This window comes from Wolffia australiana, chromosome 8, assembly GCF_029677425.1.
Source record: "Wolffia australiana isolate 7733 chromosome 8, ASM2967742v1".
In the NCBI taxonomy this organism is placed as follows: Eukaryota; Viridiplantae; Streptophyta; class Magnoliopsida; order Alismatales; family Araceae; genus Wolffia; species Wolffia australiana.
Window position 1 is genome coordinate 11,242,642 of NC_135842.1, and position 26,621 is coordinate 11,269,262.

General features: G+C 39.5%; 2 protein-coding genes across 3 annotated transcripts; both read left to right on the plus strand.

Annotated features, from left to right (window-relative positions):
- The first annotated feature begins 4,025 nt into the window (after positions 1-4,025).
- On the plus strand, positions 4,026-7,555 carry LOC144706991 (Pseudouridine synthase family protein). Of its 2 annotated transcripts, XM_078580105.1 has the most exons (7): positions 4,027-4,359; positions 4,872-5,015; positions 5,097-5,351; positions 5,907-6,112; positions 6,272-6,350; positions 7,027-7,202; positions 7,279-7,555. In XM_078580105.1, exons 1-7 carry the CDS (start codon positions 4,057-4,059, stop codon positions 7,382-7,384), a joined length of 1,269 nt encoding a protein of 422 aa, XP_078436231.1. In that variant the 5' UTR covers positions 4,027-4,056; the 3' UTR covers positions 7,385-7,555. The 2 variants fall into 2 exon arrangements, 1 of the variants encoding a protein (XP_078436231.1); XR_013582365.1 differs by lacking the exon at positions 7,279-7,555 and having other exon boundaries at positions 4,026-4,359; positions 5,907-6,108; positions 7,027-7,096.
- Positions 7,556-19,432: 11,877 nt separating this feature from the next.
- Positions 19,433-26,403, plus strand: LOC144706442 (kelch repeat-containing protein At3g27220-like). Its single transcript, XM_078579397.1, has 7 exons — positions 19,433-19,837; positions 20,012-20,218; positions 21,287-21,516; positions 24,895-25,065; positions 25,171-25,276; positions 25,602-25,808; positions 26,100-26,403. Exons 1-7 carry the CDS (start codon positions 19,661-19,663, stop codon positions 26,265-26,267), a joined length of 1,266 nt encoding a protein of 421 aa, XP_078435523.1. The 5' UTR covers positions 19,433-19,660; the 3' UTR covers positions 26,268-26,403.
- Positions 26,404-26,621: the final 218 nt, after the last annotated feature.

Consider the following 26,621-nt stretch of genomic DNA (forward strand, 5'->3'; position numbering starts at 1 on the left):
TTTAATTTAATTGCAAAGCCTTAAAGGATTGTCACTCTTTCAATATCATTCTTATTACTCTTTGAGTTTATTTAAATAAGTCATGTTGATATATATTTCTTGCAGCATATAAATCGTGGCTTTCTCTGAGAGATTTTTTGATTTTGTCAAAATTGCATATTCAATTAAAAGAGAGCTTGATTCGCCACTAATTCCAGGTTTATAATAAAGTATTTTGAGATTATGTGATAGACCATGATGTCATCCTTCTGTCAATTAACTGAATTTTATATTTTGGCAATATTTTTGCATTAAATGGCAATATTTTTTTGTAAACTTTGAAATGAGATGCCTTCCTAAAGCAGAATACTCTTAAGGTGATGGAGAAAAAGAGAAAGAAAAGCAGAAGGGAGATATCATATGCAGTGAACATTGTACAAAACAAATGCATGGTGCAAGAAAGCACCTTGATGAACATATTCAGTTTACCACCAATGGATGTCACATTTAATTGAGAAGCCCAAGTCAAGAAAAAAAATTGAGCCCAAGAAGTTCTCTCGCGGTATTATACTAATTTTATTTGATTGTGAGGGTCACTGACTCGTCAGGCGATCGTCCCTTTTAATTTTCCAAAAAAAAAAACTTACTCTACTTAACATAGGGTTTGACGGTCCCGGTCCGGTCCGGTTTTCTGGCATGGACCTAAGCCTTACCTAAAGTTTGGTCCGGTTCCGGTCTGGTCTTGTTCAGTCCCGGTCCTGTCCTGTTCGACCGGTCCCTGGTCCAAAATGTCAAACCCTAACTTAACAGAATAAGATATCTTTCTATAGACATATTCATAACCATATTTCTCATATCAACAGCTTCAGATATGTAAACACATACCTATATGCATATGCGTGCAGAGACATAAATATCCCCACAAACATAACCAACCACAAATACACAGACAGATAAATTTACCTTATTTGGCCTTCTGGAAACAACATGGCTATAATATTTTCTTCTTTGTTGCTCGATGAGGACAGTCCATGAGCCATCGACCCACATGATATCAGATAAATTGCTTGATGAGCCTTTGACCTGTACTTGCTTGCTACTTCCACTCAGCAACGGCCTTGTGCTGCACTGCTGCACAGGTGTTATGAAAAAAAATACACATACAGATATATCAACACAAATGTATGCATATAAATATTAAAGCACAAACATATGAAAATACCACAGGACACAAGGACATACTTGATGGAGCAGAAAGACATGCATCAATATGGGTTTTGTAGAATATTTCTTTAATAAAAGGTTTCGGAGAGGAAGACAATTGGGTTTGAATCAAGGGCTCTACCATGGGAAAGAATCAATATGAAGTAAAGATCCACTGAATAATTGTATGCTTTTGGTGGAAACCAGGTTAGCTTTGGTTTTAAATACTACCATATGGAATTTAAAATCATAATTTAGATGAAAAAATATTAGACTTTGAAATTCATCAAAGCTTTGTCCCAATTATATCTTTTTGTTGTTTATGACGTATAAGCCATGAAAACACTCTTCATTTACCATTGAAATGTTATTTTTTTCTTATATCTTCATCATTTCTGACCTATGATAATATCCCTTAACAAATTGAATAACTGACAGCATGAAATCCGGAAAGTCCTTATTTTTTGACATTTGGCTCACCAGTAGAAAACTTCCCTTTTAGTAAATTTTGAGTGTATAGATATCAAAGACTAGTTAATCTAAGCTTCAATAGAGTTAAGGGATCTCATTGATGAAATAAAATATGGGGTAAAATTTGTGAATATATTTTTTAATTATATCATAACAAAAAAAATATCAGGTATAAATAATATTTCTAAAAATGATAAAAAATGGACAAGTCATAATACCATAGATTGATACGATACAGAAAACTGATCATTTGATGATCAGCTATGTCATTCTAGTTTCAAAATATTAGAAAATATTTCATTTTACTTGATTTATATGGCCTTTATCGATACAAAACAAATCACTCGCGTGGTTGAAGACTGAGTATGGAATCATAACATCACTCTAAAGTCGAATAATTAAATCACCTTGGCGTAGATCAGTGATCCAAAATTTCTCAGTTCCTTGAGTGATACGTGTTGAGATGCTCACGTTTTCGGCCTCTAGATGTGTACACAAGATCCCCAAAAGTTGAGTCTCCTTCTTCATATGTGTGATCACCATTATCGACGCAGCGTTGCCATTAGGCCTTTGCAATCAGATTGGGAATGGAGAGGAGCTTAAGATGAAAAAAGAGGAAGAGAGGCACCTGAACAATTTAGGTGTGGGTGAGCTTTTTTAGGTCCTCAACTATTTTTACTTAAATAATACTTTTTCCATAAAACTACATTTCATAAAACTTTGAATGAGGGAAGAAGAATGGGAAAGAATGGCAGAAGTGCAGATATGGCTTGTTTGGGTACCTGAAATGGGTGCCCCCCTTATTTATTCTCATTAAGGATTTTTCATCAAAACCCAAAAAATAAATTTTATGTTCCAACATCCTTTTAGTATTAAGCATGTAACCTTCTAGAACTATATATCATTCTAGTAATAACTTTGAAGTCCAATAACACTCATTGACCATACTTATTAACTAATTATAAGAACACATAGATTAATTAATCAAGGATCAATTTTAACCCAATCGATAAGTTAATTTTCCAGTTCGTGTGGTGCCAAGCTACACCTCGTGTTCTAGATGATATAGAGTAGTGTTTGAACTCTCTTATGGTACCTTGTCCTTCATCCTTACAAGACTCCTGTATGACTTTGGGTACGGTTAATCGTCAAATCCGAATCTGTCATTCGGTTAGCACTGATGTGCAATGAGGATCATTGGAGAACGTCTTCCCCAATATCCTCACTACTTTGGCCAGGGATTTAGCTGCATCGTCTTCCTCGAGTCAATCCCTTCTTTTACCAAGGGTGAATGATCACATCTTGACAAAGCATTTACCTTTGTGGGCGTCTTACTATATTGTGCTAAAACTTGTTTCAATCCCATGGTTAGAGACTCGTAAGCCGTAGTCAAAACATAGGCATCCATCCACAAGATGACCTTGGTGTCTCATGTCAATAGATCACTTATACAATCATGACATGAATCAACCTTATTAACGTTAGGTATAATACCATTTAGGGATTCATATGAATCAATTCAGTAAACTCTTTCTTTAAAGACCACCCACTATCTGTCCTTCGTGTATTTACACTAACAACCACATGATCAACCATACTTATCGCATATGTAGGATCATCTACCGCTATTCTATCCTGATAATTCGATGCCCATCTCAATATATCCATCGAACAGGAATAGTTACAATACATGTTTAAAGACTAGCAATCATTGTATTATGATCTCATCATAATTCACATGGACATTACATGTATTCATGGACTTCATTATAAACATTACATTGAAATAATAATGAAGTAATATTCAATGAAATTAAATAAAAAACATGGTGGTGATATTTGGCACGAAGCCCACATAATATCCATCAATATCTCGATAATTTTTTATGCTTTTAATCTATTTTTTCTTCCATTTTCAATCATTTTCTACCCCTCGTTCATTTTATAGCTCTTACTTTTTCCTCTAACTTGTAGCTGCTCTTTCACTCTCTCCATCTCTCTCCCTTTCTATTTCGATTGTCTCTCTCATTTTTCCTACTTATTAACTGTTATTCCTTCACTAATCTAATATCATTATCTCATTTTTCCTGCTTATTAACTGTTATTCCTTCGCTAATCTAATATCATAATCTCATTTTTCCTACTCTTTCTCTCTCTCTCTCTCCCCCCTTTTTCTATCTCATTTAACATACTAGTTAACTGATATTCCTTCACAAATCTACTTAATTAATTGTATCATAATTTTTATTTTTTTCTTTTGACTCTATCCCTCTCCCTTGCCCTCTAATTTTTTCTCACTCTTTCTCCTTGTCTTATTTTGATTTTAATTTTGTATTTTTTTCTTTCTACTAACCACCTTAAAAAGACTAAGTATTTGATGAACACGGCCCAACAAAGAAGACGATGGTCTTCTACCTTCCGGCTGCAGGCCCGTCGCCATCTTCCTCTCTGCGCTTCTTCCATGGAGAGGAGCGGCGCAATTTCCCCAAATTCTTCTGCTCTTCCCCTTCGCCTCAGCGTGCGAAGAAAGAAGAATCTCGAGCGAACAACGCGGGCGTTCGTTTGGAGGAGATTGTCGACAAGGAGACTGCCAGGGCGAGGCTCGACTCGTGGATATCGTCTCGGATTAATGGCGTCAGCAGGGCTCGCGTTCAAGCCAGCATCCGATCAGGCCTCGTCTCCGTCAATGGCTGCACCATTGACAAGGTTTCTACCTCGCGTTTCTGTACAAAGACGCCATCTTTTGCCCTTATCCAATTATCGCTCGACTGTTGGCGCAAATTGGGTCGAGGGTTTTTTCAAGAATTATTGTTGGAAGAAGAGAAAGCTTGATCCCTCTCAGTATCTCTCTGAATTCGAAGCTCGACGATTTGGATTGATTCCTCTTAAATACTTCATTTCAATTCGAATTCGGCCTCAATGCTGCACCATTGATGATGTTTAACACCGCCTTTGCCCATAAAACTCTACCTTTTTCACTCTTTAATGGCGTCTCTCGACCTTGGGCGAAAGTTAGGATAAAGATTTTTTTAGAGGAATTCTTTTTTGAAGGGAAAAGGCTTGATCTCTCTCAATAAATCCCATGATTTGAATTTATTTCGTTTCATGAATTCTTCTTAAGTACTTCATTTGATTAAGAATTTGTTATCAAGGTCTTGGAAGAACATTTGCTTTGTTTTTCATCTTATTCAAAACATCTTTGGTGTAATCTCTCTCAGGTTTCACATACCATCAAATTCGGTGACCGGGTCAGCTGCACAGTCTCGGAGCTTCAGCCCCTGCGTGCTGAGCCAGAAGATATACCTCTGGATATAGTCTACGAGGATGCCCACATCCTCGTTGTGAACAAGCCCGCACATATGGTCTGTTCACTTAGAAAATTACAGCATTTCTCTAAGTTTTTTTACATTATGCTGATCAATTCTATCTTTTTGAATATCTAGGTTGTTCATCCTGCTCCTGGAAATCCTAATGGAACTCTGGTTAATGCAATCCTCCATCATTGCCAGCTTCCTTCAATGGCCTTCCAAGAAAAGACCTCAGGCAGTGATGAAGACGACGATGATGAGGGTTCCGATGGGGATTTGAGTGAATTTTCCTGTTTTGATTCAATCTCTAGAAGCACAGAGGCCGCTGTGCGTCCAGGCATTGTGCATAGATTAGACAAAGGGACGAGTGGGTTACTGGTTGTTGCCAAGGTTAGAAAAGAGAACACGCCAATTTATGTGGTTCGGTTGTCCAGGGTGATAATGACAATTCGTCATCATCATCATTTGCCATCTTAGTGGCAAACAGATGATGATGGGAATGATGAATTCGTCAGTCTAGTAGACAGATGATGATAACATGGTCGATGTCGTCATCCTCCAGGATGAGAATGGCATGAGGAAGATGATGAGTCCGCATTGTCCTCATCATTCATCAGCTGCTAGGATGATGATGATGACGACTTGTCATCATCATCATCATCAGTTCTTGTCATTCAGCGTCGCCGTTGCCCTTCTCATTTGTCAGAGGCTGGGATGATAAAGATGACCTATCATAGTCATCATCATTCATATGAAGCTAGGGATGAAGGTGACAAGTCATGATCATAGTCCTCATCCAAGTGCCGGAAACATACAATGACAATGGCAAATTCTTCATCGGTCTCCAACTCTTCTTCCAAAATCAACGTTCAAAACCTCTTTTATTTTTTTCTCAGTTAAAGATACCAATTGTTATCATAATCGATTATTATTTCCCTGCATTAGGACGAACACTCTCATGCCCATCTCGCCGAGCAGTTCAAAGACCGCAGAATTAGGAGAGTATACATCAGTCTCACCTCTGGAGTACCTTCTTCAACCTCTGGCAGAGTAGAAGTTCCAATAGCCCGTGATCCTACTAACCGGATCCGTATGACTGCTGTCTCTGGCTTAAAGAAGAATGCCAGGGGTGCTCGCTTTGCGGCCAGTAGGTGGTGACCTTCAACTTTATAATTCATTATCAGATCATCAGAGCATCAGCCTCATCAATTTCTTCCTCTTCTTTACCTTCTTCTTTGTCTTCGTTTTAGTCATCCTCTTTTTGGTCCTCTGAACTTTCTTGAGCAGGAGGTTGTCTTTCATGAATTCAGGTACAAAGTGATGGGAGTGCTTGCTGGAGCCGGAGCTGCTCTGGTGGAGTGGAGACTAGAAACAGGACGAACGCACCAGGTGAGAGAAAAATTCCCCTTCAAGAGGTGGATGTATAATAAGAGGTAGAGATAGATATTGAGATTAATGTAAAGATTGAGATAGAATTAGATGTTGAGTTAGAGGTAGAGATAAACATAGAGGTAGTGAGTGAAATAGAAGAGATGGCGATGATGAATTAGATGGGGATAGAGATGGACATGGAGATGGAAATAGAGGTAGCCATAGAGTTAGCGAATCAGATAGAAATTGAGGTTGAGATGGATATAATTATTGAGGAAGAGATACTCAGTAAGATAGTACAGAGATAGAGATAAAGGTAGAGCAAATTATAGAAATAGTGATAGATATGGCAGTAGCGATTGAGATAGATGTATAGATAGAGATGATGATAGAGATTGTGATGGAAATCGTGATAGAGATGTAGAGATAGAGATATGGAGATAGGGTTAGAGATAGAGATACGGAGATAGGGTTAGAGATAGATGTAGATATAGCGATAGGGATAGAAATAATTATCCAACCGTGAATAAGATAGATTTAAATTTGAAAAAGAGAAAAGGTGTTTCCTTCTCTCTCTCTATCTCTATGGATTTGCTGAGAACCTCTAATCTTTTAAACCATGTGACCCCTCATGTTACTTCTCTACAAGCTTCTTGGTAAGAAACAATGATTCATGTTCTTGGGTGGGAAGCAGATTAGGGTTCATGCAAAATACATGGGGATTCCACTGCTTGGAGATGAGTTGTATGGAGGGACCAAGAGCCATGCCCTCTCTCTTCTGAGAGCCAAAAACCCTCCTTTCTGCCATTTCCGGATTGGCCAGGTGGTATCCAAACTTCAGAGACCCTGTCTGCATGCCCTCTCAATTGGGTAATTATTATTTTATATACCTCCCTGTTCTTTATTTGATTACTGCCCTGGCTGAAGTTATGATGGGTTCTCGCAGATTCAAGCATCCTCACACAGGTGAGGAAGCCGATTTCACTTGCCCCCCTCCTCCAGATTTCTCTGAGCTTCTTGGCCTTCTCCAAAGCTTGGATAAAGCATTATGACTGTGTAGCTCATGATATCTAGTTCAACCTTGTTCTTAGACTCTGGATGATCTAGATTTGGCCCAGAGTTGATCAAGAGTTGACAATTAGTTGATGTAGAGTTGAATTTTGGAATTGGTACAGTTGTGGAATGGGCAGCGGAGAAAAAAATTAATTCAATGTTTTTCATTACAGACTAAAGGAAAATGTTAGGGCAGGGGAGCTCACATAGGGGTCTGACGTGGGTTTTAATGGGCCTTGACAGATGCCCAACAAGGCTTGAAAAATGCGACAGATGTTATAGAGGTGGGGCACTTGTAAAATATTTCTTCTTTTCTGCCGGTCCAGACATAAAATTGTGGGGTAATTTTCTTGTACATAAAGGAGATTCAGCAAATGAGGACACACTTTACTCAAGGGATGATGGTATTTTAAAGTAAAATGAGGTTTCTAGTGACCATTTAGTTAAAAAATCCAGACCAATTAAGCATAGAAATATATACGCAGCACCCTTGAGAGTTTTTAGCAAATAAATAGGAGTACTAACTATAAGGAGGTTATTTGGAAGAAACGAGAATAAAAATGTTTGCGAAGCTAGACACCTGCACCCAAAAGAAGAATTAACAAAATAAAAGAAGCCCTATTGATTACATGCATTTATAGTAGATTAATTTGACCATATTTACATGTTTATTTGCATTAAATTAATTATATGTGCATGTTGTCAAGCTTAAAATGATTAAATTTATAATTAGAATCATATTCTGAATTATCTGCATTTTTACTTAGTTTTAAGGATTCTTCTGACATCAATATCTGAAAGAGTATAATTTTTTAGTCAGAATATAACTTTTTTGAATTTTTTGACATTAAATTAGTAAAGATATGAATTTTCTAAGTTGAAATATTTATTTATTTATTTATTTAATTCAATATGAATTTTAGAAATATATTTTCCGCATTTGTATTTGCGAGCCACGTGTCGTCGTACGATTCATTGAACAGGGACCAACCACAATTAAGGATAAAGATTGGTGACAGCTAATCATTAACCCAGTTAAATATTGGCGTCTGCCAATCATTAACCTAAACCATTAAGGCATCGCGATTACCAATGTCATAGTGGCACTTAATGATAACCTATTTTTTTTTTGCTTTTTCTGGCTCAAGGTTATGTGGCCCAAGCAAAAAAAAAGGACAGTTTTTTCCAATAAATGCTGTGCAAAGACTAAGGAGCATGGATTAAAAAATGAATTTTCTTTTCTTGTTGACTAGTCATAAATGACTACGGCGCAGATGTGTCAAGCAACACATGTCACACATGAGTCATTTTCTGATTTGTCCTTAGAGAGAATGCGATGACGTGGTGCGTGCTGATGCATCGCCACGTCATTTGCATTTTGAATCATTTATCTATTTATTTCTTTTTTTTGTCTTTTCCTTTGGTGACACATGGCACCACGAGAGCCGTCAATCACGGATGACAAAGAAGAATCTCAACCAATCATCGCATTTAATGCTAAGATGAGACAATACCCTAACCGAACGACGTGACAGCACTAATCAAGACAAGGAGAGACAAATCTTTTGATGAAATCCATGTCTAGGAATCGTCCAACTTCTTGGCTTGATATCCAACGATCTAGAATCCGATTGAGCTGAAATTAAGACTCGGTAAAGGACATAGTAGCCTCTTCAGGTGCCTTTAAGTATAAGAAATTTTATCTTTATGATGATGCTCTTCAATGGTATAGGGAAATGCAGAGCTTGATCTATGCTTCTGATGAGAGTTTAATAAGCTTCGCTAAGGGTAAGTTTTTCTTTATGTTGTCTATCTATGCAGTTGGATCTATAAATTGAGGTCCAGATCTTTGTAAAAAACATCTTTAAGCATTAGTCATCCACCTCCATCTTCATCCATCATCGCCCATATGTATCTGCGCCTATCATTCATTTCACGTGTCCCCTACACCGTTATGATATTCTCACCTTGTTTTCCCTTTTCGTTCAAGAAATCCTAAATAACATTCTTCTCTTTCACACCTCATTCTACCTCATTCTCAACACCCTTTTTACCACATCTTACACTATCATCTTCATTCCTTCTCATCTCCTGATGGGGGACCATCCAGGAGGCGTCACGACCGGACGACATCAGCCTCGCCGAGCTGCTCGCGCCGATGCTCGCCACCCGGGGTTTAAGTACCCCGCGTAAGCATCCTTATCTTACTTGCTTTTGTTTCTGTTTTTGTTTGTGTTTTTGGATTTCATGGACTGGGCCGGTGTTGGGCCTTGTCCTCATCCTTTACTTTTATTTTTCAGTTTTATTTTCAAATTGTAAGGAGAGGTCCAACCACGTTTCACGATGGTTCGTCCTCCCCCCACGTTCACTTAGCACCTACCCTCGCTATATAAGGGGATAGCTTGCCCAAGAGAACATTTGAGTCATTTGTTGAAAGAAATCCAACTTGTGTCTCCACTATCGTAGAGAGTAGAGAGGTCCGGCTAGCCTCGCCCACGTCGAGACCACTCCGTGGTTAGAGCCCTCGTCGACACGTTGAGATCACTCCGTGACGACGTGTCCAAGCATTCCGTCGAGATTACTCCGGAACGAGTGAAGAATCCAAGAAGCCGTCGCCGTCTGGAGCTGAAGAAACCTTCGTCGAGATCACTCCGAGGGAGTCCAAAGCTGCAGGTTCGTCGTCGACGATCGCCTTCCACGGGGTTATTCAAGATCCGACCAAGGTTCCCAAGAGAGCCCAAGAAACCGTCTTCTTGAAGGTTTCTTGGGTGGTTACAGCTCAAGAAGACCCATCCTTGGGCCCCAGATCCGCCCTGTCGCCGTCGTCGCCTCCGTCATTGTCGTCGCCCCCGCCACCGTCGCCCTCCACCGCCGCCGACCTCGGTTCCTGCCAACGCGTCCGTGCGCCGCACGCCGCCGCGCTGCGCACCGCCCGCGCCGCACGCCCGCACCCGCGACGCCACTCGCCGCGTGCCCGCGCCGCGTGCCCGCTCACGCGCCCCACGCCGCAAGGCCCAAGGCCGCGCACTTCTAGTGCACCGCCCGCACCTGCGTGTCCTCGCAACCGCGAGCCGCCGCGCCCGCGAGCCGCCACGCCCGTGCGCCGTTGCGCCCGCGCACCCCTGCGTGCCCCGCACCCGTGCGCCCTACGCCCGCCAGCATCCGTGTGCTGGCCCGCACCGGCGCCTCCATCCGTGCCCGCACATCGAGCAGCCGCATGTTCCCGCCATCCGTCGCCGGTCCAAGCTTCGTCATCGACTTGGGTGCGACTTGCGCCGTGGACTATTGACCAATCAGGTACCCCCCCGTCTCTCCTCCATCAATACCTAGTATTATTACCTGTTCCAATCTCGTCTTCCGCAATCACATCCTCTGCCGAAATTACAACTCTTGATAGGATAGCCATTTCGTCGAGTGATAGGAATTTACTTGTGGTTGAAAGGGTGATTGCTGACTTAGACGCCAAACACCCTAGGGCCGTCAAGCGCCCCTCTCATCTTAGATGTCTAGTTGGTCACTAGGGTCATTGGGAGTTTGATTTTTGGATCAATATCTCACCATTGACCATCGTGGATTTATTTCCCTATCTGTGAACAGCCGTCATTGCTCATTCGAGGTTGTCTTCGTTGTGCATACATTCATATAAATCTCGAACCCGTCCATCTATTCCTGTGACGTAATACGAGCCGACCGATCCCGGCAGGTCGTATTACATCATCTCCCTATCCTCCTCAATTCCATTAAACCCTAAATTTACCAAATCCTAAAGAGCTACATCTTATTTCTTACTTTAATCTCGCCTCACACCACATTTCACATCTACCTCTACCCCCTAGTTCCAACTCATTGGTAGCAATCCACTTCAAGTAATATACTTGTTCTATCTTCTTAAATTTCCCCTACCTCTATCCTAATCACTATCTTTACTTATTCATTAACTCGTATGCTATACATAACTCTTCTCATCTTCTCAATTTCATTCAATCAAGAGAGTTCCTTTCTTATATGTTCCCTGTGGAGACGACCCTTACTCATCGCTAGCTAAATAAATTATTTGGAGTATAGGTTTATAAATATTATTGATTAAACTCAATTTCACAGCGACAAATTTTTATCCTAATTTTGAGTTTATCACCTACTAAAGGGAGGAATACTTTTCTATGAAAAAATGTTTTCTCTGATTATTAGGCTCAATATCTAGAAGACAAGTGGATGGAGATATATATTCGGCGATGAAATCAATGCCTATTGTGGATATGGCAAAAGTAGATGCTAATTATAGGAAACATGCTATCTTGATGCAAAATAGGCACCTAGTGAGCCTTCAAGATCTAGAACTAATGTGCATAAAAAACTTCTGTAAACAAAAAACTCATCTAGAATAAGATTTAGGAAATAAAATAAAATGTAATATGTTAAGGTGGCTATATCAATGAAAAAGGCCCTGAGTAATTGTTTAGCTCAAAACCTAGATCAACAAAGAGGTATTATAAGTTATATTGATAGAAATATATGTGGCTGATAAGCCAATCACACACTCCATATCCCTTTTCATGTTCATTAGTAGAACATATTCCTTATGGTGCATGTGTGATGCTTTTAATGAAGTCCATGAATACATGATCATACTTAGTGAATTATGATGAGATTGTAATATAGGCATCACAACTTTTTAAGCATGTGTTCTAAATATTCATGTTTGAAGGATACTCGAGAAGGACATCAAAGTATCCAGATAGAATAGCACTATCTAGCCTCACTATATGATGAGTATGGCCGGTCCCGTAGCCATTAGTGTGGAGACACTAAGGATGGAGAGTGGGTGCTCTTATGTGGAAAGAGTTCACTAAATTTATCTGTACAAATCCTTGAATGGTATTATACCAAACTGTCAATCAGGTTGATTCATGTCACAATTGTGTTTGTGGGACTTAGACTTGAGATACCAAATATGTCTTGTGGATGAACAATTATACCTTGACTATGACCTACAAGTTTATAATCATGGGATCCTAAACAGTCATAGTTCAGGTGCATCAAGGGGTTCACGAAACTATTTAGTTGTCAAGATGGGATTGTCCACCTTTGCTATAAGAGGAGACATCTTAAGGAAGATGATGTGATGAAGTCATTGGCCAAGTTTGTGAAATATCGGAGAAGACTTCTTTGATGCTTTCTAAATGCATTTTTTTTTTAAATGCATTAGTACTAACTCGGATGACCAATTAGGGTTTGACATTTGACAATACCCAAAGTCGTCTAAGGAGCGTCAAGTGGACTAGGGACTATACGTACATGATGACCGATGATGAACAGGTTCCATGAGAGAGTCAATACACTCTCCTTTGTATCTTTTAGAGCACAAGTTGTAGCTTGACAACCCATGGGTTGGAAACTCAACCTATTATTTTGGTTAAATCAATCTGATATTAATTAATCTATAACCATCATTTGGCAATACCCTGCCTCTCCTTTTTGCCCGATATACCATCACAACCTTCATTTGGTACTACCACCTCCACCAAAGGTAATATAGTTATTTGAAAATTTCCAAACAATAGAAAAAAAATCAAAGGATCTATAAAAATCAGGAAAAAATTAAAACCCAAAAATTAAGTCATATCAAATATACAACATAAATACTTTTAAATTTCCAAAAAATCCACATGAATTGTATAGATTTGATACCTTCTCTATTAGCTTCAATACTTACTCACTTTGTGTTACTCAGGAAATTAAGACATATTATTGCATAAACTAAAACCTTATAACGACATTTCAGCCCTACTTTTAGTATAGGAGTGATGTAGCTTGGTGTATTGCGTGGTGGTAACTTGACTCATCAGCCATGTTAAATCAATCCAAGCGAGAAGCTAGCTTACTTGGCTAAGATTTGACACCTAAATTGTAAATTGGGTGACCTGAGGGTGAAGATCTGAGATGAAGAAAAAGAGACATGACGTAGGGATCATTTTCCCCTGAATTTGGATAAAAAAAATGTTTATTATCTTCTTACCTAGATAGAGAAATATACGCTACAGTAGTTGAAATCTAAGAAAATAAAGGATATGTTACAATTAGACTGGCCAATTCAATCCCCCTTCTAAAAAATCCTAGTGCATCTAAACTATTTTTTCCCCACACAACATAAATTGTGCATTCATACATAACCTATAAGATAAATCCCTCCTTATTTCTAGAAGATAATGACACATATTTTTTCCTCTATAAATTCAATTAAAAATCAAATAATAAATAAAAAATAGTAGTGACACATTATTACATCTTATTTGGTAAGTGAATCCCAAATAAAATGTTTGTAAATATTATAATTTTTAATTAAAAATAACTACTAATATTATTTATATTAAAATACTTGCAAATATATTAAGAGCAGTCTGCTTGATATTCTTCAATATCATTTTTAACAAGTTGAAAGAACTTAAATGAGAATGGAAAAAAGTACATTTATGCTTATCAAATGAAACTTTAGAGATGAAGGACATCAGTCTTCTTGGAAACATATTTTTATAAAATCAAGCTAATAATGTGTGAATGTGTTACTGTTAGATTTTTTAAGCATCATTAGATAAAAATCCATCCAGAAATTAGATAACTTATACCATTGTCGATTGGATGATGACCCAAATTGGACAAGAAGGTCTAAACTTCTGATTGTAGACCTTGTAAAAGCATAAATAAAATATACTGGAATCATATCAATCGTAGAATGATCCCACTTAGACACCAGAAGGTCTAAATTTCTCATTATATACCTTGGAAAGACTCCTCTCCGTCTCTTTTCAGCTCCACCTTTTACCCTGTTAATCTCTTGAGGAATGGAGGCCCATTGAATGTCAACATAGTAGGACACAAACATATCAAAGGCAGTATGTGTTTCTTCTATTTAGATATTTTTAAGTGTATGTATGTTATACAGACAACACTATAAATTCTTAAGTCCTGGTTATTCAATTACCTTTATCTTCTGTAGAATACATCCTATTTTCAGGTTGCACTTCTCACATCTCACATAAAAAATCTAAATCCTGGTTATTCTATTACCTTTATCTTCTGTATAATCCATCCTATTTACATATTTATTTTCATTAAACTATTTATAAATGTCGTTTATCCATCCTAAAATGATTAAATCAATTTTTATAATTTTTTTTTTGAATTTTTTAAATTTTAAAATATTTTTCAGACATCATATTCTGAAAGATAATATTTTTTTGAGTCATCATAACATTTTTCCTAAATTTTTTGACATTATATTTATCAAGATATGGTTTTTCTTGGTCAATCTTATTCATTACCCAATGATTAAATTACAACACCAATCACAACAATCAAACATTTTTTAAGAGTATTTTTACATCTTCTCTAGTTCACTATTTTTAGCCCCCACCCTTAGTTTTACAACATATATAATGCTTTCTGAATGAGCTGATGCTTAATAATTGACATTCATTAACTTTCTGGTATGGGTATAGTTGATATTATATTCTTTTAAGATATATATATATATATATATATATAATCGTGTCAGATAATATTGTTTTAAGATAATATTTTTAAGATAGTTTTTTTAAGATAACATGTCCATACACATGCCTTTTTTCTTTTAGATCCCTTTAATTGAACTTGTGACACCATAGGAAATTATTCCTTTTTAACTTTTTTGAAAAAGAGAATCATCTCTTCATTAAAATAAGTTGGTGACAATGTGTTCTCCTCATACTTTGTTTCCATTTTATTTTACTACCAATGTCCTCTTTGTCTCTTAATTTGTGTCCAATGATTTTTTCTCCTAATTTGGTTTTTTGTTTCTAAGTTAAATGTTAAGGCTCTATCTCAATGCCGTCTTCGGATGATTTACATTTTTAATCGATAATTTAAAATTTCAATCTTATATAGAGTTCAATTTTTGAGCATACACAAGTTATATATAGAACTTAACCTTCACCCAACCAGATGTTATGTCAATGGCAGAGAGTGCTTTACCCCAAATAGAAGAGGAGTTGGCTTTTGAGGAATTATCAGCAGAACATATTGTTGATACGTCAAAGCTCTATGGATGAACAAAATGATCCCTCATACTAAAATACTTTACACTTATTGGGGATTCCACATATGAGTGTGAAATTTGTCGCATAAAGAATGTGATAAAGGTCATGCAATTGAAGTGCCCAACAGATGGTAGTACAAGCAACTTCTAGCGTCATTTCAAATTTGTTCATCCGAAAGACCACGATGGGCTGAAGGGAAGCATTAGTACGAAATGTTGTAAAGATGACTTCGCACATGTTAAAATGTTTAATGTGCTTTCCATTTCAGTTATGCACGGTGATCATTGATAACGCATCAAGTAACAAAAGAATGATGGCCATGTTAGGGAGAAAATTATGTGATTGGTGCATGGGGCTTAGCGCCGGACAACACTTTCCATGTGTCACACACATAGTTAACATCATGATTCAAGCTGCATTGAAGAGTTTTTCTATTCCCACTATGATACCCATAATTGATGAGGAGAGTGATGTTTTGTGACTGGAGACCTGTATGAGAGTGAATCAGAGGGGGGGGGGGACACCTCATTGCATTGATGCATTGGTTCACTCAAGAACGCAGCCACTAAAGTGAGAAAAGTTGTTCAAGCTATTTGTTGAACAAGTAAGAGATGAATGTATTATGTTGACCTTTGTAGGACACATAAATTGAAGCCAAGGTTGCCCTCACTTGATTGCCCAACACGGTGGAGTTGCACGCAGGAAATGCTAGAAGAAGCGATAGCAAAGAAAAATGATATTGAGGCAGGGGCTGCATTCTTCACAACAGGGGGAGCCAGAAGAAGATCTCGTGTGAAGAAGGGGAGTTGTTGAAGGAAATTGCCTTCTTATTGGGACCTTTTGCATACACAACAAATCATGTCAACCGATCAAAGGAGTTTGTTATTGGAGATGTCCTCCTCCTACTGCGTGCATTATCACAACACGTGGAGGATGTCATGAAGCAGGTTGTTCATCGGCAAGAGACTACCTCAAGATGAACAAGCATCATTGATGATTGCACGCATCACCATGTAGACAATACTAGTCGACTATGAGAAGTTGTTGTGGATTAATGATGGCGTCTTCATTGTCGCACTACTTGACCCATTTCCCAAGGGCCAATGTTTGATGGGGCATCATATTTGAATGTCGTTTCCTATGTTTAAAGAATTCTCCCTAATACCCTAGCAGCTATACATGATCGATGTGATACAAACATGCATCGTCAACAACAACCATCGAAGGCTTAGGTCAGTCAGGCCCTTAACAGCGAACCCTCTATAAAAACAATATCACTAGCCTTCCTATGGAAGAATTTGAGACCTTCCTACATACAACGTGATGGATATTGTGTGGCCGTCAAGCCAATCACACCACCATGTTTATTTAAGTTCATTGAATAAAATTTTAGATTCATTTTTGTTACGGTGTGACGTTTATAATAAAGTCCATGAATACGTGCAATGACATAGTGAATTATAATGAGATCACAATACAATGATCACTAGTCTTTAAACATGTGTTCTCAGTATTCCTATTTAATGGATAACCGAGACATACATTGAATTATCTGGATAGAATAACACTAAGTGATCCTACTTATATGATAAGTAAAACTGATTGTGTGGCTATTGGTATGGTGACACTAAGGACATATAGTGGGTGCTCTTTGGAGAAATATTTCACTGAATTGATCCGTACGAATACCTGAATGGTATTATACCTAAACGTCACTCAACTTGATTCATGTCACGATTGTATAAGTGATCCACTGACTTGAGACATCAAGAACATCTCATGAATGGACGACTACATTTTGACTATGACTTACGAGCGTCTAATTATGGGATTCAAACAAGTCATAGCTCTGATATAGTAAGAAGCTTACGGAGATGATTGAGTGGTCAAGATGGGATCATCCGCCTCAATATAAGAGGAGATTGACTCAAAGAATACGATGTAGAAAAATCCCGAGCCAGGGTAGTGAGGATATTGGAGAAGGCATTCTCCAATGATCCCCGTTACGCATCAGTACTAATCAAATGATGAATTAGGGTTTGACGATAAACCATACCCTAAGTCGTTCGAGAGTCTCGCGTAGATGATAAATTATACATATATGGTAATTGATGACGGCAAAGGTTACATGAGAGAGTTCAACACTACTCGGTATCTTCTACAGCACGAGGTGTAGCTTGGCATCCCACTGGCTGGAAACTTAATATATCAATTCGGTCAAATTGATCCTTATTTAATTAATATATATGTTGATATAGTTAATTAATAAGGTTGGTCAAAAATTATTATTGGGCCAGTAAAGTTATTAACTAGAATACTACATGGGCCTAGAGGGTCACATGCATAAGGTCATAAGGGCATTGGTGGATATATTTTAATTTTAGGGTTTTTGAGAAAAAACTTATCTGAGGAGCCCCTCCCTTTCTTCACTCTCTTCTCCACTCATCCAAGGAGAGTGTCTTCATGGTGAGAAGATCTAGATTTTTAAGAAGAGTTAAAAAAGAAGACGTAGATATCCAAGCGCCGAGTGATCGTGTGGATACTTCTAGAGGCCGGATGCATGAACGACTTCAAAAAGATCTCGGAGCGGCAAAGTCAAGGGTGGAATGAGTTCCCCAAAAGGTACATTCAATGTTTGATTTTAAAGATCGATTATGAATCGATCAACACGCTTCCACCTCCATGGAATCGTGTTTTCCATGGACGATCCAAGGCATTGAACCCAACACAATGCACCAAGGAGGGGGAGATAATGCAGGTGCCTGGTGGGGTAGTAAGGGTGTTCACATATGTTCAGTGTTCACATATGGAGTAGGGTGTTCACCAATGTCCATCAGAGCAGTTTTTCTCAGCTGACCAAGTATTCGTCACTTACGAGCGATCGCATTTGGAGAGGCCAAGTATCGAGGCACTTGTTTGTGTGAAGTGTTGGTGTTGAGAGCAAAAACAAAATGATATGACATTTGTCTTGACGGTGAAATCAATGTTGAACCAAAAACATCAGGTGTGATTCAACTTTATCTTAATTTATGTTAAGCATATGGATTGTCAAGTAATAGAGTATTAATTTCAGATGTTGCAGTACCTTCAGAGTGATAGAGCGTCTAGACGATGGGCTTACGACGTAGTTTACTAAGCATTGCAAGGCTGATGCAATACCACTCCAAAATTTTGATTTCAAACATGAAAAAACATTCTATTCCATTTCTCTTTGGATAATATAAGTACGTTTGCCACTCGTAGGACATGTAATATTTGCTAGCCCAAAGAAGAATTGAACTTGTCATTTTATATTTGAATCTTACAGCAAATCTTACCTAAGTCATGTAGTACGTCACAAGTGTCATGCCACCACATTAGGAAGTGGACGCCAAACCTCGATGCACACCACAACAGAGTATGCAACTGCTCCTTCAACGCCTTACGAAGAAATCACAAGACTCAAGTGTGCACGTCATCAGCTCTGATTCTGAATCTAACGATGACAACAGTGGCAGGCCTGACTTAAATTACACAGACACCACATTGTCTGAAATCTAACGAAATCTGTTTAACGATATCGATATCTGATGTCAATACCCATTTAACGTTATTTGGAACCATTAACTGTTCAGCAATAGATAACAATACCCGTTATCGATATCTGAATCCAATATTGTCCGTGTCTATAATTTTTGGGAGAGCTGATACCGCGATAATGATATATGCTACACATCGCACATGGATATCGTTAGTAGCACACTACTCCCCAGAGAAGTTTATACCTCCCATTATCTGTTCAGCAATAAATGACGGAGATCGCATAGCATACTGTTAATAGAACCCTATCTCCCTTTGACAAAAAGATAGTTAAAATCATTGTTAGTTAAAACTTTCTCTTTCTTAATTGGATTTAAAATCATTATTAGTCATTTTGATTTTATACATTCTATCCGGTGGCCTATAAATACGCCACCGTCAGTGGGAAGAAGACAGACAGAGCAGAGGTTCTTGCACCCGTCACCGCTCGCCGGTGGTCGGGAGCGGAGATGAAGCCGAATCGGAGAAGATCTTCGTCGATCTTCGATCTTGAATCGGAGAATATCTTCATCGATCTTCGATCTTGATGCTGTCACGAATTCGCGAACAATCGCTCCTCAGATCTTGAGCAAAATTCAGGTCTCTTCTCTCGATTCGTGCTTCGTTTTCGGAGAATTCGACGATATGGCTGTCTCCAAGCACTCTCCGCCAAAGCGCTTCCTTCTCGTGCTTTCCTGCATCGCTCTCCTGGGCACTGTCCTCGTGGCTGACTTTCTCTGGGCCTCGTCTTCCGCTGCCGCCTCCTCACCCTACTTCTCGGTCGAGAAGGCCGTCGGTATAGTTTCCGCCGGCTCAACGAAGGTAGGCGATGATGCGTGTAATCTGTATTCGCAGAATTCTATCCGTAATTGTTTGGACAAAATTAGATTCAAGATACGTGGTAATGTGGATCTTGAATTATTGACCTATAATTGAAACGATGCCGTTGTGAGGTCGCGGCTCGTTAGATCTGATTCATTTTGTGTGGATCCGTAGCTTGGGAGGTGGAAGAAGAGAGGTGCGATTGCGGATGTGAACTTTCGGTTCGCGAATGGTGAGCCGAACGCTACTTTTGCTGATCTTCCTGCGCCGGAATTGGAGTGGGAGCAGATGGCGGGGGCGCCGGTACCTCGTCTGGACGGTGCCGCGATACAGATCAAGAATCTCCTCTACGTATTCGCTGGATACGGGACGATTGATCAGGTATGATCCTTTTCACGAAATGTTTTGGAACCAGCATCGATCTTTTCTGTGTCTTCAACGATGCGCATTGATTATCTCCTGTATATTCAGAAGTTATGAGTTTTTTTGTGAACTTTCTCATGTTAAATAAATTCTTAGATAATTCTGCAGTGTAATTTGGGAAGAAGTTCATGAGAGTTTCGTTCCCTCGGATGGCCAACCTGCTCCGGAAATGATCAAATTCTTGAATTCTTGACGCGTTACTCATTAACTCTCTCCTTTACATCAAATTTTGTGAACTTTCTTGCTGCATCTCTCCTCGTGATCGAATTCCAATCTACTAAAAAATGATACAAACTGCTCCGGAAATGATACAAAATTGAATCCTTGAAACCCTTCTCATTGATTCTTTCATGTTAATCAAATTGTGTGAATTGTTTGTGACGTTGTTCCTGTTTTACAAGCTTTTTACAAATTCTTGAGTGTTATTTTGGACGATAATGATGAGGTTTTCGCTTCCTAGGTTGGTCAAACTGTTCGTGAAATGGTAAAAATCGGAATTCTTGACACGCTACTCATTGATTCTCTCATTGAATCGAAATTTATGAGTTGCTTGCCAAATTTCTCCTGTGAATCAAATTATTTGCTGATTCTTCAGTGTTTAATTTGGACGAAAATCATTATTATTTTCGTTTCCTCGGATGGCCACCCTCAGGTTCTTGAATTCTTGACTTGCTACTCATCAATCTCTCCTGAAAATCAAAATTTGTGAGTTACTTGCGAAACTACTCTTATCTATCACATTCTTACCTTGTTCGTGACTGCTACTTTGAACGATAGTCATGCGATGCATGTTTCCTTGGTGGTCAAACTGCTCCGGAAATTATTAAATTCTTGAATCCTTGAGGTGCAACTCATTGAGTCTCCCGTGTTAATCAAACTTTTTATGAGTTTGCAAAAAAAATGCTGCCAATTAAATGTTTAGCTTATTCCAGAGTATTATTTTGAATAAAAAATGAGATATGCGGTTCCAGGATTGGTCAAATTGTTTAGGAAATGATCAAAATTTTGAATTCTTGGCTATTGCAGGTGCATTCTCACGTAGATGTTTACAATTTTTCGGACAATACTTGGGGAGGAAAGTTTGACATGCCCAAGGAGATGGCCCATTCGCATCTTGGTATGGTATCTGATGGGAGATTTATCTATGTAATCGGCGGGCAATATGGCCCCCAATGTAGAGGGCCTACTTCTAGGAGTTTTGTGTTAGATACTGAGACCAAGACCTGGAGTGATTTGCCCTCGTTACCGGTCCCCAGGTATACTTATATATTTTTCACCTCTTTTTTCTTACATTACTGATAGTAAATACTGATATCTATAGACACAATACTTGGGGAGGTATGACTCACTTTAGTCATAACAACGCCATAATTCACCTTGATCCATGAGAGAGGTCGATCTTGGAAGGATGGTAAGAGAATGACGAAGAGGGTTTCAGAGCATCATCGGAAGGAATAAGCGGGTCACCCAATAAACCCCCGAGAGAAAGATTCATGCAATGTTCAGTAATGTTAGGGTTGAAAGAAAATTTCTCTTTGTTCCTCGGGTTAATCTTCGTCTTCCTGGGGGTGTTCAGACTCCATTGGGTGTGGGAGCCTGTTGGGCTTCATGACGCTTTGGGCCACCATCACAGTGCTGCCATCACCGGAGCCATTGGGCACTGGAGGATCATGATAAAATTGGAAATCCAATATTTTGAGAGTCTGCGACAATGCCATTTCCAACGATCAAGTCAGAATGAAAACTGATAGAGATCAAAGAGAAAATAGGTCAGAAGAGAAGAACAAGGGAGTTAGAGGTTTGGAACCCATGCCTTATCGGCCAAAGCTTCCACTGGATTATGATGATCAACCCCGCTCCAACCTAGTCTTTGCAATGACTACTTACAAGAAATTACTTCGATGATCTTGTCTTGGCTTTCTCGACCTTATTTATAGCTTGATTCTTGAATCTTTTTGCTTGAATATTTTGGCGCTTTATGTTGAAGGTGCTCGGTACATGGAGCTTACCCAACAAGTGGAGAGGCCTGCTTCTCTTTCTGCTTTGGTAGGCCACCATGGGGTTCGTATCAGAACGCCTTCTGGGTCGCTGTTGCTCAAACCTTTCTGGTCTGCAGACACTTCTTGGTCATGCCCTCCTGGTCAAGAAGTCTGGTCAGATGGATGCACCAAATTTTCAGAGATTAAACGTTAGTACTAACGTTGGGCCAGGGCAAGCTTCACATATTCCATTTCAATGACTAAGTGGACATCAGAGACAGCGAGATCTGAGTAGAATTTGCTGAAGTCAAAGGCAAAGACCTCTGTCCTAGGCTCGTCCGCAATAGAGCAGGGCTGGTGGCACGGTCAAAGCCCTACTGGCCCCCTTTATTGGCTGGACTTTGGCGGCACTATCTGTCCTGCTGCCTGCCTTGTTGCTGGGGAGCAGGGGAAAGAGGTATTTGACTTGGATTTCACCAACTTCTATTCAGATTTCTCCATGGTTGATGCCCTCTTAACCATCAACGTGGACTGCATTGACCTCACTCAGGGCCTGACGAAAGTTTGCTGCATTCAATCTCAGTACACTTCGTGAGCCTGTGTGACCAGACTTCAGGACCAGGGCAAGAAAGGTTTGAACAGCGACCCAGGTGTTCTGATACAAACCCCATAGCGAGCTACCAAAGAGATAACAAATTGAATTCTGCCAGTTAATTGTAAAACTGACGTTAGAAGCGGGGATATGGGCTGTTTCCAAGATGACCAAGCTTGGTTGCAAGATGACAAGGAAAAAATGTGGATATCGGGTCTGCTGAAGACGTTGAGAAAGGTTGTAAGTTGATGGGAGTGGAATATCTCCTCGGTCCAAGAGAAAGAAGAAACAGAAACATATGGGCTACACGAATTTGAATTCACCTGATGGTCTTGCTGTTTGGGAGGTTCATCCAAATGATCGAAGGGGGCAGTTTGAGCCTAGACACTTCAAAATATCAGGGAATGAACACACTCAACCAGTTTTGGTCATTCTTAATGAGGTCATAAAAATGACCAAAACTGGTAGAGTGTGTTCATTTCCTGAAATTTTGAACAGTCTAGGCTCGAACTGCCCCTTTGATCATATGGAGAATCCTTCCAAACACCATGGCCATCACGGGAATTCAATTTTGTGTAGCCCATATGTCGCTATTTCTTCTTTCTCTTCGATTAGAGAGATATTTCATTCCCATCAATTTACAACCTTTTCCCAATGTCAGCAGTAGACCCGATCTGTTTATTTTTCCCCCACCATGGGACTCTCCATGCGACCATGTTTGATCATCCTGGAAACATCGAGTATCCCCTCTTCGGACGTCAGCTTTGCAGTTAACCGGTAAATTTTAATTTTCTGCACCAAGTGATTGACAACTCATTGATGAAAGACAGTCCTCAATGTATTATTGCCAATTTACTGAAGGCAGCAGAACTTTGTTGTCCTATCAATAATGGCTGTTGAGCTGAAATCGTGTTTTCTGAATGTGATCCACAGAATAAATCAGCCCAAAAAATGAAAGATCTTGATTCTTATCTGGGAGGTATTTTTCTTAGAGGAAATTTTGGATCAGTTGCTTCTTTGAAAAGGTCCACAGTAATGTGGTTGCCTAGAGATCTTGTGTCAACCATAATCTGCAGCATTTTCCCATGTGGATGCCTAGAGATCCTCACTGTGTATTATTTTGCTAGTGTCTGGACAGGCAAAGTCCAGGAAATTAGGTTTTCAGGACCATCTCACGGATTAAGAATTTTGCGATAAACATAATTATTATCAAACTCAGGCAGGTGAAAATTAAGAATTTTGATTGAAGTAAGCAGTTAGGTTTTCAGGATCATTTCATGGATGGTGACAAACTGATAGGTTTCCCCAGCTGCGTTGGGGGCATTCTCGTCATTTTGCTATGTTTCCTTTCCCTCTATGTTTCCTTTAAATAGCACAGCCCTCCTTTGAGGAGGGCAGACAGAAGGTTATTCTCTTAAGTGAATGTTTGTCCTCTCTCCCCTCTCGTCTCTTCGTACATCTGTTCTCCGTCTCCCTCTATGATCCACGTCCTCGTGATCGTCTCTGCTTCACCGCGTCTTCAGGTGGCTCATCCCCCGGCCGATCCCTACCTCCCCTGCTCGGCCTCCTCCCCTACCCTTCCCGTCTCACCTCTCCACCCCGGGAATTCCTAGCTCGCCTCGTCCTTTACTCCTTCTGTGTCACAAACATTCTGTGAAAAATAATTTGATGGTCGCATCTCCTCTGTTCAGTGTATTATATAATCTTTGCATTTTGTTAGAGTCCTGATAAGGACTCCACACAGAAAACCTGGTCAACAAGGCTCTCAGTCAACGACTGATCCTTACGATGAGAAAATAACAGATTCTTGAAAATTGTAGGTTTATAAATATCCCCTAGTAAGGTCAGTAGAGGGACTTCTGATGAATGATCACTTAGTGGTTTCTTGGCACAAGCTGTGTATCTGGCTGTTGTGAGGGATTTTTTCATCTATTGCCCTCTTTCTTTTCTCCCGTTCTCCTCTATAACTCTAGACTTATTTCTTAATTTCATAAGATCTCCATGGGGATCTTAACATGTCCTTTATTTTTTTCACTCATATATGGAATTTTCCTGTTCTAAAGGTATGCCCCTGCTACACAACTCTGGAGAGGCAGGCTTCATGTTATGGGTGGAAGTAAGGAAGACCGCCACGAGCCTGGAACTGAGCACTGGAGTTTAGCTGTGAAGGATGGGAAAGCATTAGAGAACGAATGGCAGCCAGAGATTCCAATCCCAATTGGTGGACCCCACAGGTTTCCAATTATTATTTGACTTCAACTTGGGCTATTTTCTGCTTGTATATCTATGAATTAATCTTTCATTTTTAATCCAAAATCTGATGTTCAGTCCTGTGCTAGGGCATGCATTGTGGCCAATGACAAGCTTCTTGTGATCGGCGGTCAAGAGGGTGACTTCATGGCAAAACCCGGATCGCCGATTTTTAAATGTGCCCGGAGAAACGAGGTACGCTTTGGGATCAACTTAATCATGGAAAAGCGTCATTCCTTTTTTATAAGTTCACTTTTTTGTGTGGCTGAACTTTCATCATTTTTCTTGGTTGATACCAATTCTGGCAAATCCGGTGGCATAGAATCCCTTTTGATCTTTCAAGATCAAACTCTAGGGTTTATAATGCCATCATGTTTGGCATGGATATGAACTTAATAAATCATGCAAATTATGAAACCACAAAGGATTTAAGTATGTTCATCATAATTTTATCGGAAATGGGAACCGCGCAAGTGTCGCTCATGGCTGGTATTTTCTGTTGTTCTCATCATTGCTCCAGGTCGTGTACAGCAACGTTTTCATGCTTGACGACGGGTTAGCATGGAAGGAGTTGACTCCCATGCCAAAGCCAGACTCACACATCGAGTTTGCGTGGGTCATTGTCAATAATTCCATCATAATTGTCGGTGGCACCACGGAGAAGCACCCAATCACCAAGAAAATGATCCTTGTCGGGGAGTTGTTCCGCTTCAACCTCAACAGCTTGGTACGCTAACTCTCTTCTTCCAATCCTCTTTTTTTAAGGGTTTTCCGATTTACGGTTTAGGGTTTTGGGTTTTTCCAATTTATGCTTCAGGATTCTTCGTCAAGTGTTTAGGGGTTTGCTTTTTCTGTTCATGTTCTAGGGCTTTTATAGTATGGATTATAGTTTTTTTTTTCTGTTTATGCTTTGGGGTCAGGGTTTCTTTAGTCTGGGTTTTCTCTTCAGGCTTTAGGGTTTGGGGTTTAGGGTTTTCTAGTTCTGTTATTTCTCAAAACACGTGTGTTTTTTGTGCAGGAATGGTCAGTGATTGGGAAAATGCCGTTTAGGTTAAAAACCACGCTGGTTGGGTTCTGGGATGGGTGGCTCTACTTCACGTCAGGTCAACGGGACCGAGGGCCGAACGACCCCGCCCCGAGAAAGGTCCTTGGAAGCACTTGGAGAACCAGATTGAGATTAGCGTGACCCTTGTACTAATTTGTTTTAAATTGTTCATTATCTGGGCCCATTAGACCCATCAATGTGCTCAGATTCATGTCACATTTACTCATATTTCAGGGTTTGAGTTTACAGCAATAGCAAACATTGTGTTGTTCTACCAGCAGCGGTCAAATCAGCACAAGACGAGCGGAAATGTCAGTACATTGACCAGAAACAGAGAGTGTATGTTGGTTATCATCATGATGTCATTATCATACACGAGTCATTAGGACTAATGACAATGATGAGGGTGGTACCATAGTTGGCAGTTGGATGACAATGACGATGATTAATCGCAAGTATCAGCATCATCATTAACATCTATGTTTGGGAGGGGTA

Bases quoted from the DNA above. Each gene is read 5' to 3' on its own strand.
- LOC144706442 (XM_078579397.1), top strand. From the start codon at position 19,661: ATGGCTGTCTCCAAGCACTCTCCGCCAAAGCGCTTCCTTCTCGTGCTT. The intron at 20,219-21,286 runs GTATGATCCTTT...TGGCTATTGCAG, and splicing joins GATACGGGACGATTGATCAG to GTGCATTCTCACGTAGATGT. The intron at 25,277-25,601 runs GTACGCTTTGGG...TCATTGCTCCAG, and splicing joins AATGTGCCCGGAGAAACGAG to GTCGTGTACAGCAACGTTTT.
- LOC144706991 (XM_078580105.1), top strand. From the start codon at position 4,057: ATGGTCTTCTACCTTCCGGCTGCAGGCCCGTCGCCATCTTCCTCTCTG. The intron at 4,360-4,871 runs GTTTCTACCTCG...AATCTCTCTCAG, and splicing joins ATGGCTGCACCATTGACAAG to GTTTCACATACCATCAAATT. The intron at 7,203-7,278 runs GTAATTATTATT...GGGTTCTCGCAG, and splicing joins CTGCATGCCCTCTCAATTGG to ATTCAAGCATCCTCACACAG.